This window comes from Pinus tabuliformis, chromosome 8 (assembly GCF_031772625.1).
Source record: "Pinus tabuliformis cultivar Carrire ecotype Pingquan chromosome 8, CPIR1, whole genome shotgun sequence".
In the NCBI taxonomy this organism is placed as follows: Eukaryota; Viridiplantae; Streptophyta; class Pinopsida; order Pinales; family Pinaceae; genus Pinus; species Pinus tabuliformis.
Window position 1 is genome coordinate 1,001,501,089 of NC_142294.1, and position 15,684 is coordinate 1,001,516,772.

General features: G+C 36.1%; 2 protein-coding genes across 2 annotated transcripts in view; both read left to right on the top strand.

Moving 5' to 3' along the window:
- The window catches only part of LOC149238768 (Pentatricopeptide repeat (PPR) superfamily protein), a 406,793-nt gene that overhangs the window by 167,008 nt on the left and 224,101 nt on the right, over positions 1 to 15,684 (top strand). The gene's annotated exons all lie outside the window — the stretch shown is intronic.
- Positions 10,772 to 12,834, top strand: LOC149238769 (uncharacterized). Its single transcript, XM_089367034.1, has 2 exons — positions 10,772 to 12,451; positions 12,571 to 12,834. Exon 1 carries the CDS (start codon positions 10,802 to 10,804, stop codon positions 11,603 to 11,605), a length of 804 nt encoding a protein of 267 aa, XP_089223160.1. The 5' UTR covers positions 10,772 to 10,801; the 3' UTR covers positions 11,606 to 12,451; positions 12,571 to 12,834.

The following is a 15,684-nucleotide window of genomic DNA, read 5'->3' on the forward strand; positions in this document are numbered from 1 at the left end:
TGATCAACGATAAACTTTTGTAAAGCCACGACCAACAACCGAGTTGACCAAGATGTAATCGGTATCTATGTTAAAAAAAAGACGTGTTTGAATAGATATGTCTGTACATATTTGTTAAGTTATATAATTCCATAGCCATCCATATGGCCTATCCAATGTTCGTGCATTTTATCAACTGTCTTGGAAGGGGATAGTAGCCATTTGAAAGGATTGTGAGTCGTGACCCTTCTTGAACCATTTCGAAGGGTTTTGTATAAAAAAAAAATATTATTATATAAATAAAAATTAAGAAATTTTTTTTTATTAAAAAAAAGAGAGAAAAGAAAAAGGGTTTTATATTAAAAAAAATTATATTTAAAAAAAAAAGAAAAAGAAAAAGGAATAACAATAAAAAAAAATATTGAGAAAATTTTTTTATTAAAAAAAATATTAAAAAAAGGGAGAATATTTGAAATATATATATATATATATATATATATATATATATATATAATATAAAAGGGAGATAAAAGAAGTGAAAAAAATATGGAATCTCTAAGTAATGAACAAAAACAATTCCAAAGAGATGTAGAACAAGTAATCACAATACTTAAGCGACAACATGCTGAGGAGAAAAAGAGAATGGAATCCCTATTCCAAGTTGAACATCCATCATCACTCCCACAGAATGATGTAATTCGGTGTACCGAGAAAGTGCAGCTAAAAGATCAAGAGAATGGCAAAATAGCCAAAAGTCAACAAAACAAGAAAGTGTTAGAACACGAACATAAAGATCTTGTGGATATGCATTACAAAGAAATAATGGAAAATGACGAAGAAATTTCTTGTCTCAAGGACCACGCCGAAAAATTACTGGCGGAAGTGAAGAAGACTAAGGTCACAAAAAAAGAACTTGAGAAGCACTTATCAAAACAAGAAGGGGAAACTTTGCGTTTAAAGAGCCTTTATAAAAATTTATTAGAACAAATCAGAGATCTAAAAGATGAAAATCGTAAAATTCAAAACACTGAAAATAAGGTTGATAAATTAGAAATCAAAGAACTTTTACGTCTGAGAAACCATAATCAAAGTCTACTCACTCAAATTAAGAAACTTAAGGATCATAAGAAAGCATTAAAAGACAAGTTGGAACAATTCACTCAAGAAGTATCCAAATCTCCAGTCGCAACAGTTCAAGTTGAAAATAAGGGAACGAATACCGATCCAATGAATATGACAACTCAAGAAGACAAGTTAGTCGAAGAAATGACACACTTAGATGTTGTAGTTCAGACAATGAACTTCCCAAGCGAATGTTCCATAACCAATTGAACAACATCTTCGCCAGAAGAAAATATAAAAATTGCCACATGCCCAATAAGGGAAAGTCAAACCAAAAAAGTACCCTATCGGCATAGACAACTCAATCAAGCTACGTATATGTACCTTTCAGAACTAAAACAACAAACTGATGTTCTAGAGAATAAAGACATAATATCAATTTCATCTTATGCTGAAAAATTTACAAAATTCCAGTGATCAGAATACTACACAGAAGATTAATCTAGGTTGGTCTGATCCCTTCTCAGTGCGACAATTTTGTTTGTCACTTAAAAAATCATATAAGCTTGTATCAACGAAGATGATTGTTCTGAGAGAGAAAGTCATTTGAAGCCGAAAAGGAGGTCAAACCTTTTTCATTGACAAGCTTTGAGGGCAAAGCTTTTTGAGGAAGAAGGCAATGTTACGAATAAAATATATATAAATAATATAAATGTAAGTAATGAGGATAAAAATATATATAAATAATATAAATATAAGTAATTAGGATAATTGTAATAATTATTAGTTAATTAGTAATTAGGCTGAAGAGTCATATCTAAATGAGACATGACTCTCCATGAAGAGACACTTGCTTGGTATATAAGCCAACCTCTCGTTCTCACTGTAAACACATTCTTATTCTTATTCATATATTTAATATATTCGTGTATCCTCAATGGATAACTTCATATTCCAAGTCTTCTGGAGTAATTAATTTGTAGAAGGAACATTGTTCGCTTCAGACAATGACTCTTTTGACTTCATGACTTCATGATAAATTCCTAGAAGCACTCAATGGTTGCTTGACCTATAAATAAATTTATCTTGAGCGTGAAACCCATGCGTTAAGAATGACAATAATAAATTTCTTTCATCAAATACATAAAACTTGATTACATAAGACATTTGGAAAACCTCTTTTGGAATAAATGATATGTGATTATTTCGAAAAAGGTTTTCCAATCATTATGAGTCACGGTTTAATTTCAAAGATACATAAGACATTATGAAGACCGAACCTAGTTACACATTTCAGAACTCCCTCTTAACGAGGGAGGTTTTTATAATCCATACAAGGTACTTGGACATTCTCATACTGAAGAATTCTCATAAGAAGAGTCGGATTAGTAAGCCATCTCATAAGCTATCTTCTCAACTTATATCAATGCTTGTCAGCATATCAACCAACATTGTCAAATAGCAAGGCCTTGACTAACAACTCTATCTCTCCACAAGATTAGAGCACAATGCTGGGGAGACAATGACTAATAGACACCTACATCATTGTCTCTCAAGGCACATATCCCATCCGAATGTTCACAATGTATGTCTTTCTAGGACCATTCCTGTCTTGGATTAACACATCCTCAAGGAATTTCCTCTTCGATTACTCTTACCTATTGGATGCCCTACCACATCCTCAAAGAGTATCGAAATTCTGATGCTTACCTAATCTTCCATTCTTTCTTCATAACATGAAGACAAGAATGATATGTCTATCTCTCCCTCTCAACTAGGGAGGATCTAGACATTCCATAAAAGGAATATTTCAAAGCTCCCTTTTAACAAGGGACTTGTTGAAATATGTGTAACTAGGTTCGATCTTCATAAATATGAAATGTACTTTTGATTCTTGTATTTTGTAAAATGAAAAAAAATTATTGTTATTATTTTTGGAGCATGGGTTTTATGCTCAAGGTCTTTTATTTTAGAGGTCAAGCACCCATTGAGTGCTTCTAGGGTTTGTCCTAGGTCAAGAAGTCAAAATAGTCATTGTCATAAGTTTAAGAACCCATCGGGCACATTGTAACTTGTAAAGAAAATTATTTTTGTAATTAAAAATGTAAAAATACCCTATAAGACCAAGATGGCCTGACAGCTAAGAAGTTGAGCTATTTTGAGGAGCCACATCCACCTTGAGAAGCCTATATAAAGGAGGGAACTCGACCTCCTTGAGACACATTTACTCACTCATCTCATTTAAGCAAAGGAGGAGCAGAAAAGGGGTAGCGAAGAAGGAAGAGGACGAAGGAAGAAGTTTTTGTGCTAATTCTCTCTTACATGTGCGAAGAAGTGAAGTTAGGGTTTGCTGCTTCAAAGTTGAAATTCTCTATCTGTTGGAAGAGGATCAAAGTTGTTAGAAGAAAGGTCAATTAGGTCACGTACTAGCCTTAGACAAAGAAACAAGGCAAGCAAAGCTGTTGGGAGGCCTTGGAAGGCTAATTTTGCTCACAAGTGTGGATGTAGTAGCAGTTGCAGGAAGCCAAAAATTTCAGACTTGTAGTAGAGGTCTGAAGTTGGGGATCGAAGTTGTGATGCTAGAAAAGATTTGATTGGGTTTGACTTTGACAAAGGAAGCACATCATCAGGAGAGGTCGGACTTGGTCTTGGAAGGGTATTGTTCTTGGTCTAGAGGTCTTGGAATTCGTCAATTGAGTAATCTATAAGAAGAGAAGAAATTTATGGGTTTTCCTCTCAAGTGGATAGGTTTTGGCCCTGGCTTGCAGCCTACCATTGTTCTTCATGTTTTTGGTAGTTGTTTGATGATAAACGAACATAACAATAAGAGAAGAAGCTAATAAGTAAGAAAAATTATAAAGATATCATAAACAATTATCATAGAAAGAGAAATCATCCTAACTACTACCCTTTAGATTTCTCAACATGGTATCAGAGCCAAGTTGGCTAAGGGCATAATGAAGATCTCTACTACATTGAAGAAACTCTGAAAGAAATGTACAAAGGTAGCAAGTCATCTCAAGAAGGACATCAAGGGGATCTCTTATTTTCTCCTAAGAAGGAAGTGACCAAGACATCTACAAAGGATGAAGGATTATTCTTAGCACTCACTGGCACATTCCAAGATGAAAATATCTGGGTAATCGACAGTGGAGCATCAAGGCATATGACGGGTGAACACAAGCAACTAAAGACATTATCAAAATAAAAATCCTCTTACTCCATAGAGCTTGGTGACAATAAAAGTGTTACGAAAAAAATATATATAAATAATATAAATATAAGTAATGTGGATAATTGTAATAATTATTAGTTAATTAGTAATTAGGCTGAAGAGTCGTGTGTAAATGAGACATGACTCTCCATGAAGAGACAATTGCTTGGTATATAAGCCAACCTCTAGTTCTCATTGTAAATACATTCTTATTCTTATTTATATATTTAATATATTCGTGTATCCTCAATGGATAACTTCATATTCCAAGTCTTCTGGAGTAATTAATTTGTAGAAGGAACTTTGTTTGCTTCAAAAAGCTACCCTATGAGAGTAATTGGATTAACTTCACTTGAGCTGGAGAATGGAGGAAATATTCATCTCAACAATATCCTATTTGTTCAAGGTTTGCACAAGAATTTACTTTCCATTGCATGTCTTGAAGATAAGGGTTATAGAATTACTTTCACAGATGGAAAGGTTGTAGTATGGGGTAAAAAATCAAGCATAAAAGATGCAAGGATGATTGGGATTCGTGAAGGAAGACTTTACAGATTGTTAACTCCCCTCGTTGAAGCTTTGGTTCACATTGAAGTTAGCTGTTAAAATTGGAAACTAGGGCCAAACTCCATGTGGGTCTTCTTATTTATGGCAGTTGATATTTTTCTTGGATTCCTCTCGTTGAGAGGTGTAGGATCTAAAGATCATCCGATTCCAACATGTTTTCATGGAGATATGAATTTATTTGTGTTATGTGACAATTTGTCAAGGTTGGCCAGCAACCAAATTACCCCAACCTATCCTCAACGTTTTATTATAAATAGAAGAGGAATTCAAGTCATTTTGCACACACACATCTCTTGTGATCTCTCTTCATTTGTTTGGGTTTTGGTGAAAGAGAGATCTAGAGGGAGTGCCCTAGCCACAGTCATGGAGGAGTCTTATATGCTGTCCTAAAGGATGCTCTTCTATGCAGCAAGGAGAGGCTTCAATACGCTGTCCAAGGCTATTCACAGTGAAAGGAAGCTCTAAAAGAGCCCTAGCCGCAGTCAAGAGGAAGGGTTCTATTCACAGCTAGCCGCAGTCCTAAAAGGGAGGGATCTAGCCATACCCTAGCCGCAGCAAGGAAGAGTCATAGCCGCAGTTGGAGAGGCCCTAAGCAGCAGCAAATGAAGGCCTAAAGCCGTAGTCTCAAGAGGCTTCTATCTAGCCCTAACCGTAGTGAAGGAGGCCTATTCTCAGCTGAAGGAGAAGCCCTCATATGCAGCCCTACATACGCAGTTGAAAGAGGATCCTTATACGCTGTATAGAGGAGGCTTATCCAATATCTTAAAAGGCCCTAGACACAGTCCAAACAAGTGTCCTAGCTGCTGTTCAAGTGTGCCCTAGATGCAGTTGAATGGAGACCCTAGCACTGTGCAGAGAAGGGTTTAAGCAGCAGAAAGGAAGACTCCTATACACTGGCAGGAAAGGCCTTGTACACTGATGCCCTAGTTACTGTTTTTGAAGCCCTTTTTCAGCAACAAGAAGACACTTAAACACAGCAAGAAGGAGAGTCTTAGCAACTGTTATAAAACCTAATCTAGGCCGCAGTCAAGGAGGCATCATATGCAGGCCTAAACCACAGCAAGAAAAGGATGTTAGGGTCTCTACCTACAACCAGCAAGATAGCCCTTAAATGCAGCAAGAAAGTGACTTATCAGAGCGTTGAAATGCATGTATAATCAAGCGTGTTTGCTGTAGGTAAAGGAAGTTGGTATGAGCATGCTTTAAGGACTGTCTGCTAAATTGATAAGTCACTGTTATGCATTGAAGTCTACTCCTTTGTGTTGTTGCGTTAATGATGATTATGTAACTGTCTTAAGGGCATTTGCCTCAGAGTTGCTATGTCCTAGGCCATAGGCCATAGCATCATAGCAAAGGGGTTTTTTAGAGCTGCTCTGTTGGACTGGTTGGAGGATGTTTGGGTCTGCCTCAGGTGCCTTCATCAGATCTGCAACTTCTCACTGTCATGGGAGTTTAGGGCTGCATAGTGTGCTCTAACCAGAATTGCTGGAGCAGCCAGCAATTGGAGTAATGTTGCTCTAGGACATGTTGCTGTACTCCTCATGATTGAAGACTGTCATAATGATGTTCTTTCTACTGCTGTCATAAGATGAAGCGAACAAAGTTCCTTCTACAGATTAATTACTCCAAAAGACTTGGAATGTCAAGATATCCATGAGGATACAAATATTATATATTAAATAAAATGAATAAGAATAAGAATGATAATGATTTACAATGAGAACAAGAGGCTTGCTTATATATCACGCAAGCGTTTCTTCATGAAGAGTCATGTCCTATTAGACATGCCTCTTCAACCTAACTATTATTTTAACTTAACTATTATTTATGATTATTATCTTTTACATTATATTTATATTATTTATATATTTTATTCGTTACATTGCCTCCTTCCTCAAAAAGCTTTGTCCTCAAAGCTTGTCGATGAAAAAAAAACTTGATCTCTTTTTCGGCTTTGAAAGTCTTTCTGTTTTGGAAGTCATCCTCGTCGATACAAGTTGATATGATCTTCTTAGTGACAAACAAAATTGTCGCACCGAGAATAGATCAGACCATCCTAGATTAATCTTCTGTATAGCATTCTGATCACTAAAACTTTGTAATGACTTGTCCTCGTAGCACTGGGTTGAGGTTACATTACTCTTTTTTGGAACATTAGTTTTTTGTTTCGGTTCTGATTGGTTCAAATATGTAGCATAGTTGATTTGTCTGTTCTCATGATTTCGATGCTGATATGGAACCTTTTTTGTTTGATTTTTCCTTACTGGGCATGTGCCAATTTTTATATTTTCTTCTAGCGAAGATGTTGTTGAGTTGGTTATGAAACGTTCACTGGGGATGTTCATTGTTTGAACTGCAACATCCAAGCGCGTGTTTTCTTCAACTTGCTCATCTTCTTCCTGAGTTGTGACATTCACTGAATCGATATTTGTTGTTTTGTCATCTACTTGAATTCCTACATTTGATGCTTCCTTCTTGATAAGTTGTTGGACCTGGCTTTCTAATGACTTCTTATCCTTCTTAAGTTTCTTAATTTGTGTCAGCAATTTTTCACTATGGTTTTTAAATCGAGAAACTTCTTCATTTTTGTCAACATTGATTTTGTCAATTTCTTTTTGCATATTTTGTAATACCTTTTTACCTTCTTGAGACATTACTTTTGAAATATCTAAGATATCTTCTAGTGTTACTGAATTTGGTTTTAGTGTAAAATCTTGGAGCGTTATTTTCTTCTTCTTGTAAGAAAATGTTAAAAACTTTTTCTTAGTATTTAGAATAAAGGAACCTAAAGTTTCCATCCAAGGTAAACCCAAAATAATGTCCCCTTGATTGTTCCATAGGGTCTGAACTGAGAATTGTGATACAAATGTATAATCTTCAATGTTTAACGGTAAATTGGCTATGTCATATATTTTATTGCGAAAAAGGTCTAATTCTAATTTTTCAGTTATATTTGACTCTGGAATCACTAGTTGGTTTGCGATTTTAGGTGTTATATAATTTGCATCTTCTGCCGGAGAAATAGAAATAATAACATCTTTTCCTGCGAGAGTTCCTTTAATGTTAAATAACGCTTTACCATCTCTGGGTGCGGTTTCTGGGAATCTTATGGCCTTCATTTTTGTATTAGACTCTATTTTTGCTTCTTGAATATTAAATATTTTTTTTTTAAATTATTTTTTTTTTAATAATTTTTTTTCAAGAATTTATTTATTTATTTTTTTCTATTATTTATTTTTTATTATGATATATTCTCTCTCCTTTTTTTTTCCCTTTCTTTTTATATAATTTCTTCTTTTTTTTTTGGTATATATCAGTGAAACAGGAATCGCCGATTCCTGCGATTAATCGCGACTTTGGATCGGCTCGGCGGCAGAAAGACTCGATTCGAAACTCTGCGTGTCAACTCGCGTTGACCGAGTTTCACTCGTGGTCAACGCGAGTTTGACTCGCGATTCCTCCGATTTTCCCGACTCTGCGATTTGTTAGCGAGTCCCGCCAATTTCAAATAGGGTTTTCGCCGTTCGGTTCCGGTTTTGCGTTTATAAAATGCGTCGATTGTTTAACGGTGACCGTGATACATTGGTTGATAGCGCGTTGGTGATACATTGGTTTGGAATCTTGGATAGCGCAGACTCCAGAGGCAGAGCCGCAGAGTGAGCACAATAAGCACAGCATTCGACCGCAGCACGGGCACCACAGAGCAGCATCCACCGCAGCACGGGCACCACAGAGCAGCATCCACCGCAGCACGGGCACCACAGAGCAGGCTGCAGCATTCGAACTTGGAAGCCGCAGAGCCTGCGTCACGCGTGAGCCTTCAGCGGCCAGGCTTGACGGTCACGTAACAAAGACTCAAGAGGTAGCTCGGGTTCCCGGTTTTCTGAGTTCTCAAATCATATTGATATTTGATATTCGACGTAAATTTTAAAGGCAGAGGCAAGATATGTGAAAGATTAATGTTCACGGTATCACTCGAGTTATGGCTTCCCTCCATGCACTGACAACACTACATAGCACTTGAGAAAATAACGTGGCAGTTTACATTCTTATTCTCTGATAGTTCTAGTAAGCTTGCCAATGGCCATCACTCGGAAATGAGACTCTTGAGTCTTAACATCAAATTGATAATTAATGCAGAGTCACCAATTACTTCAAGAATCAAAATACCTTAACCCTGCCCACAACTACCAGTCTAGCATCAATGTAGATCATCTCTTGTTGACATGAAACATCTGTTTGAAATAGGAGTCTTGTAAGTTTCAGGTCTTTACAATTGGAGTTTTCCAGTCAAAAAGGTAAATAGAGCACTTATATATGGTATCACAGTCATATTTTGCTGCTCAAGAGTCAAGATCATCGTATGCTTTAAAAACTGATACATGGAACTCCAGACTTAAGCTTGCATGGCATAACCAATGTGGTTACGATTTCTAACCACTTGATTAAATTGTGAAATTGAACTTTATCATGCCTTGCTCAGTTTTGAAACTGATGAACACCCAATCTTATCAATTCCATGTGTATTAATTGGGGCCAAGCCATGAAGTCATGTTTAAAAGCAAAATCCACTTCTTTGAAATGGCTAAAGCCTCAAACTCCCGAAACATCTTTGAGATGGAGTTTTTATAAATTGCAGGTCTTTGCAATTGGAGTTGTTCAGTCAAAGGGGTAGTTAAAAGTTGTTGTTCACTCATTTTATATATAAATTTGCAGATAATAGATATATCTGTTTATTTGTAACAGCACTCAAAGTGCTTCTAAGTTCTTATAGATTTGCTTATTAAGTTATTTCCACAATCTTGATTCTTGACAGACTTTGTTGCTGTTGATGTCTTGAGTCTTGACAGCATTGATGTCTTGAATCTTGATGTCTTGATCTGCTTAAGCCTTCTTTAGCTAATCAAAACAGTTCATATCCTCTTCATGAATGTGCCCTGTGTATAAGGTTTAAGCAACTTTTCGCTGCTTGTTTCAATGGTCTCCCTAGTTCCTGCAAGACAACATGTTAATGGGCCTCCCTAACACCAGATCCATACACTGCTGATTCAACAGAGACCATATTTCTACCAGCAAAACCTGAAATTTGAATACTGTACAAGCCTACAAGGCTTCTTTCATGACTTTCTTTGGACGTTACCTGATGGCAGGAACTGGCAGCATAAATCCCTGTGTTTTCTTTTGGGGGCAGACCAAATTGATGGCATTGGTCCAGCAGAAAGGAAAAAGAGGGGTTCTGTCTTCATTTAATTTTTTAAATTTCTAGCATATTTTAAATTTTTGGATAATTTTTAAATTTGATTTTTTGTTGTCTTTCACAGGAGCCACAAATAAAATAGAAGCCAGACTCCAGAGTCCAAATCTTAACAGAAGCCACAAATTAAACACAAGTTCAAAGCAACAACAATGCCGAGAGAGAAGGACTTTGCTTGGGCTTATTGTGACAGGATTCCCGGAGACCCCAGGCTCCTTTGTAAATTTTGCAAAGCAAAATGTAGTGGAGGCATTTATAGATTCAAGTTCCACCTTGCACAAATACCTGGCCATGATATAGGTATTTGCAGCAAGGTTGACGACAATGTCAAACACCAAGCAGCCTTGGCCCTTGAGATGTTAGAGCAACATAATGCCAAGAAAGCAAAGCAAAATGCTGAAATAGGAATTGTTGGAGTTGATAATTTTTCTGCCACTAGCCCCATGTCACCTCAATCTATTGAATCCTCAATGCCATTTCCAAGTTTTCCACACATGCCAAGTCAAACTCAAAGCCATGCGAGTCCTTCAACTCCTTCCTTCAACACTGGAGGTGGAAACATAAACACCTTTTTTGCTCCCCGCACAAAACCCGGTTCCCAACCTACCTTGGATGGCACTGGTTGGAAAAAAAATATCTATAGTCAGGCAAGGAAGGCCATTGCTAACTTTTGGTACTATTCTGACATACCTTTCCATTGTGCCAGAAGTCCTTATTGGCAAGCTATGATTGATGCAATTGCTGCTGCAGGTCCAGGGTTCAAAGCCCCCACATCAGAGAGCCTTAGGACAGATATGTTGTTAGAGAGTGTTGAAGATGTCATGCTTGTGCTAGCTGAGTTTCGTTCATCATGGGTAGAAACAGGGTGCACGATCATGAGTGATGGATGGACAGATCAGAGGAATAGAACTTTAATAAATTTCCTTGTATCTTGTCCCGCAGGCACAATGTTTCTCAAATCAGTGGATGCTTCAGACAAGGTTAAGACTGCCCAACTTATCTGTGAAATGATGGAGGAAGTCGTTCAAGAAGTGGGAGAAGAACATGTTGTACAAATTGTCACCGATAATGCAGCGAATTATATGGCTGCTGGTAGACTTTTTGAGATGAGGCACCCCACTATTTTTTGGACCTCTTGTGCTGCCCATTGCATAGATTTAATGCTTGAGGACATTGGTAAGCTTCATTGGATACATGAGGTTGTGGAGAAGGCAAAATCCATAACCAAATACCTATACAACCACACTATTGTCCTAAACGCTATGAGAATATACACTGAAGGTAAAGAAATTGTTCGTCCTGCAGTGACTAGATTTGCAACAAATTTCATATCTTTGCAATCTGTGGTTGAGCAAAAGATAAATCTGAAGAGGATGTTCTTGGGACCTGAGTGGATGGGATCTAAACATTCCAAGACCACTGAAGGCATCGAAATTGCTGCACTTGTGTTTAATGATGGCTTCTGGAAAGATGCTGAAGAGATTATTGCTGTGACGGAGTCCCTTGTTAGAGTTCTCAGGTACTTTTAGTCTTTTAACTTTTTCATTTTTTAAATTTCATTTCAAGCTTCTTTTTATTTACAATGTTTCATATTTCTTTAAATTTGAATGCTTGAACTTTCAGGATGGTTGATGGTGACAAACCCGCTATGGGTTACATTTATGAGGCGATGGATCTCACAAAGGAGGCCATCAAAAGAAGATATGGGGATGATGAGACAAAGTATATGCCTCTTTGGGACATTATAGATGCACGTTGGGATAGGCAATTGCATTCCCCCTTACATGCTGCTGGGTACTTCTTAAACCCACAATATTTTTATGATAAGAGCAAATTTAATGAGGATGGGGAGGTTGGCAGAGGACTTATGACATGCTTGGAAAGGTGCTTCCCTGATCCAGAACAACAAAGTCGTGTCTTTTCCCAACTACAAGATTATAGGACACCATCTAAATTGTTTGCCTATACCAGTGCTATAAGACAAAGGTCAAAGATGTTGCCAGGTACCCAGCTTGAAGGCTTCATCAATTCATTAAATTTGTTTAAACTTTATTTTGTATGTTAAATGTTTTATTAAATTTTCTTTTCTTTTTAAGTTTTTACTATTTACTAATTTGGTACTTCTAGTCTTCTACTCACAAACCCTTACCACTTGCTAGGTCTTTGGTGGCAAAACTTTGGTAGTGATACGCCAGATTTGAAGAGATTTTCCATTCGAATCTTAAACCAAGCATGCAGTGCTTCAGGTTGTGAACGCAACTGGAGCATGTTTGAGAAAATACATTCTAAGAAGCGCAACCGATTGACACAAAAGCGCTTGAATGACCTTGTATTTGTCCATTACAATCTACGACTTCGCAACAAACAAATACAAGGTGAGATTCGAGAGCTTGAATTTGAAGGTTTCATAATCTAGTTCGTACTTTAAAAGTTTAAAGTTCAAACTTCAAAGTGAAATTTTAATTCACATTTCAATGTCTCATGATAATGACAGGTATTGATCATTCACCAATCGACCTTGAAGAGTTAGATTTGCAAGCTACAAATGCGGCAGAATGGGTTCAATTAGATGAGCCTCCTCTTTTCAGCCTTCATGACTTGGAGAACTTTGAGAGTCAAGCAAGCGAAGGAGTGGGAGGAATCGCTTCTAGTTCTCACTCTTAAGAGTCTTAGACTCTTAGTTGCTGATTTTTTTCTGATTAGTATGCAGTTTTTAACTTTTAGTTTTTTGTAAACTTTTAGAAGCATATGCTTCTAAGGACTCAAGACTCAGTGCTTTGGATCATGTGTGGACTCATAACATATATGAGATACTTATTTATTCATGATATTTTGGACATCTATTGATATTATGCATTGTTTGGACATACCTTTACCCAATATTAATGAAAAATGGTTTTTTTAATTCAATATATGTGTATATTTTTATTTAATGAATTTGCCGATTTTTTCCCGATTTTTTCCTGATCCGATTAAAACTCTTAGCTCTTTTGCCTCGCCGATTTATTGCCGATTCCGAGTCTGGTAACATTGGTATATATTCTTTTAATATATAAAATATATTTCCACTTCTCTCTTATAAAAATCTAATATATATATATTTCAAATATTCTCCTCTTCTTCTTCTTCTTTTTTTGTTCACTCTATTAATAAAATTTTATATAACAATAGTTTTTTTTTAATATATATAATTATAAATTATATGTATTATATAATTTTAATTTATATATATTATAAAATTATAATTATATAAAACCATACATACTTTTTTGAGACCCACTTTTCCTTTTATATGTAACTATATAAGGCTTATATAGTATTTTTTTTATAATTATAATAATATTTTCTTTTTTCCAAAATTTGGATGAGTCGTGACTAATTTGGATGAGACGTGTACCAAGACGTGACTCTTGGTACAGTCACAATCTTTAGATTTGAACGATTTAAATTATTTAGATCACACCTTTTTTCTTCAATGTTATCAAAATATCTTTTACTTTTAAAATACCATGGGACATTGGGTTGTTTTTAAAACCTCCTGTAAAAAGTAATATTTACGTTTCACGTAAGAGCTTTCGTATTCTTGTTTCTTTAACTTTTAAAATACCATGGGACATTGGGTTGTTTTTAAAACCTCCTGTAAAAAGTAATATTTACCTTTCACGTAAGAGCTTTCGTATTCTTGTTTCTTTAACTTTTAAAATACCATGGGCTATTACCATGGGTTGTTTTTGAAACCTCCGTTAAAATGTTCTCCACGTAAAAAGTAAAACGTATTCCTTTTGTTTTTTGTTTTTGTTTTTTTTCCTTTAACTTTTTAAAATACCATGGGCAATTACCATGGGTTGTTTTTAAAAACACGGGCTTCTCCACGTAAAAAGCTTTAAATATACTTGGTATGAGATTTTGTATCCGTTTTGTTTTTTGTTTTTTTTACTTTTTATTTATTTATTTTTAATTTATTTACTTATATTTTTTTTTGGTTAAATTTTTTCAATGGCCAAAGGCCTAAAAAATGGAGAATCTCCCAATATATAGCAAAACGCTTCAATTATGACAGCAACAAGGTTGATGATAGGTTGATAGCCAAAGGCTTGGTGATCAACCAAACGTGGCTCTGATACCAAATGAAGCGAACAAAGTTCCTTCTACAGATTAATTACTCCAAATGAGAACAAGAGGCTTGCTTATATATCACGCAAGCATCTCTTCATGAAGAGTCATGTCCTATTAGACATGCCTCTTCAACCTAATTATTATCTTAACTTAACTATTATTTATGATTATTATCTTTTACATTATATTTATATTATTTATATATTTTATTCGTTACATAAGATATCAGATGTGTGTATTTGTACTATCTCTCTCTTCGCTGAACTATTGAAGAATATAAGAAGAATTGATCAAGAGTTTCCCCACATTGGGGTTTGTACCTGGCTGGTGCCACATCTTGTGTCCTGTTGTCTTGGCTTGTCTTCTGCTGTTTATGTTTATGTTCTATGTGCACTTTACTATCATGTTGATGTGATTGCTAATCTGGAATTGATATTGAGCTAATATGAAAAAATTGAAGTAAATTGCTCTAAGCATAGAACATACCAAAATTTAACATGGAATCAGAGCTGAGGTGAAGACAAAGCCCAAGCAAGAGTGAAAGAGCAATCACCGAAGACAGTTGGACAAGGTCAAAGGCTCAATGGGTTCCTCATCCCACTTCCTAGCTGAATTGGAAGAGCAAGAAGTCAAAAGAGTCATTGTCATAAGTTTAAGAACCCATCGGGCACATTGTAACTTGTAAAGAAAATTATTTTTGTAATTAAAAATGTCAAAATACCCTTCAAGACCAAGTTGGCCTGACAGCTAAGAAGTTGAGCGATTTTGAGGAGCCACGTCCACCTTGAGAAGCCTATATAAAGGAGGGAACTCGACCTCCTTGAGACACATTTACTCACTCATCTCATTTAAGCAAAGGAGGAGCAGAAAAGGGGTAGCGAAGAAGGAAGAGGACGAAGGAAGAAGTTTTTATGCTAATTCTCTCTTACATGTGCGAAGAAGTGAAGTTAGGGTTTTCTGCTTCAAAGTTGAAATTCTCTATCTGTTGGAAAAGGATCAAAGTTGTTAGAAGAAAGGTCAATTAGGTCACGTACTAGCCTTAGACAAAGAAACAAGGCAAGCAAAGTTGCTGGGAGGCCTTGGAAGGCTAATTTTGCTCACACGTGTGGATGTAGTAGCAGTTGCAGGAAGCCAAAAATTTCAGACTTGTAGTAGATGTCAAAATTCCGAAGTTGGGGATCGAAGTTGTGATGCTGGAAAAGATTTGATTGGGTTTGAATTCGACAAAGGAAGCACATCATCAAGAGAGGTCGGACTTGGTCTTGGAAGGGTATTGTTCTTAGTCTAGAGGCCTTGGAATTCGTCAATTGAGTAATCTATAAGAAGAGAAGAGATTTACGGGTTTTCCTCTCAAGTGGAGAGGTTTTGGCCTTGGATTGCAGCCTATATCCTGTGTACCATTTTTCTTCATGTTTTTGGTAGTTGTTTGATGATAAACGAACATAACAATAAGAGAAGAAGCTAATAAGTAAGAAAAATTATAAAGATATCA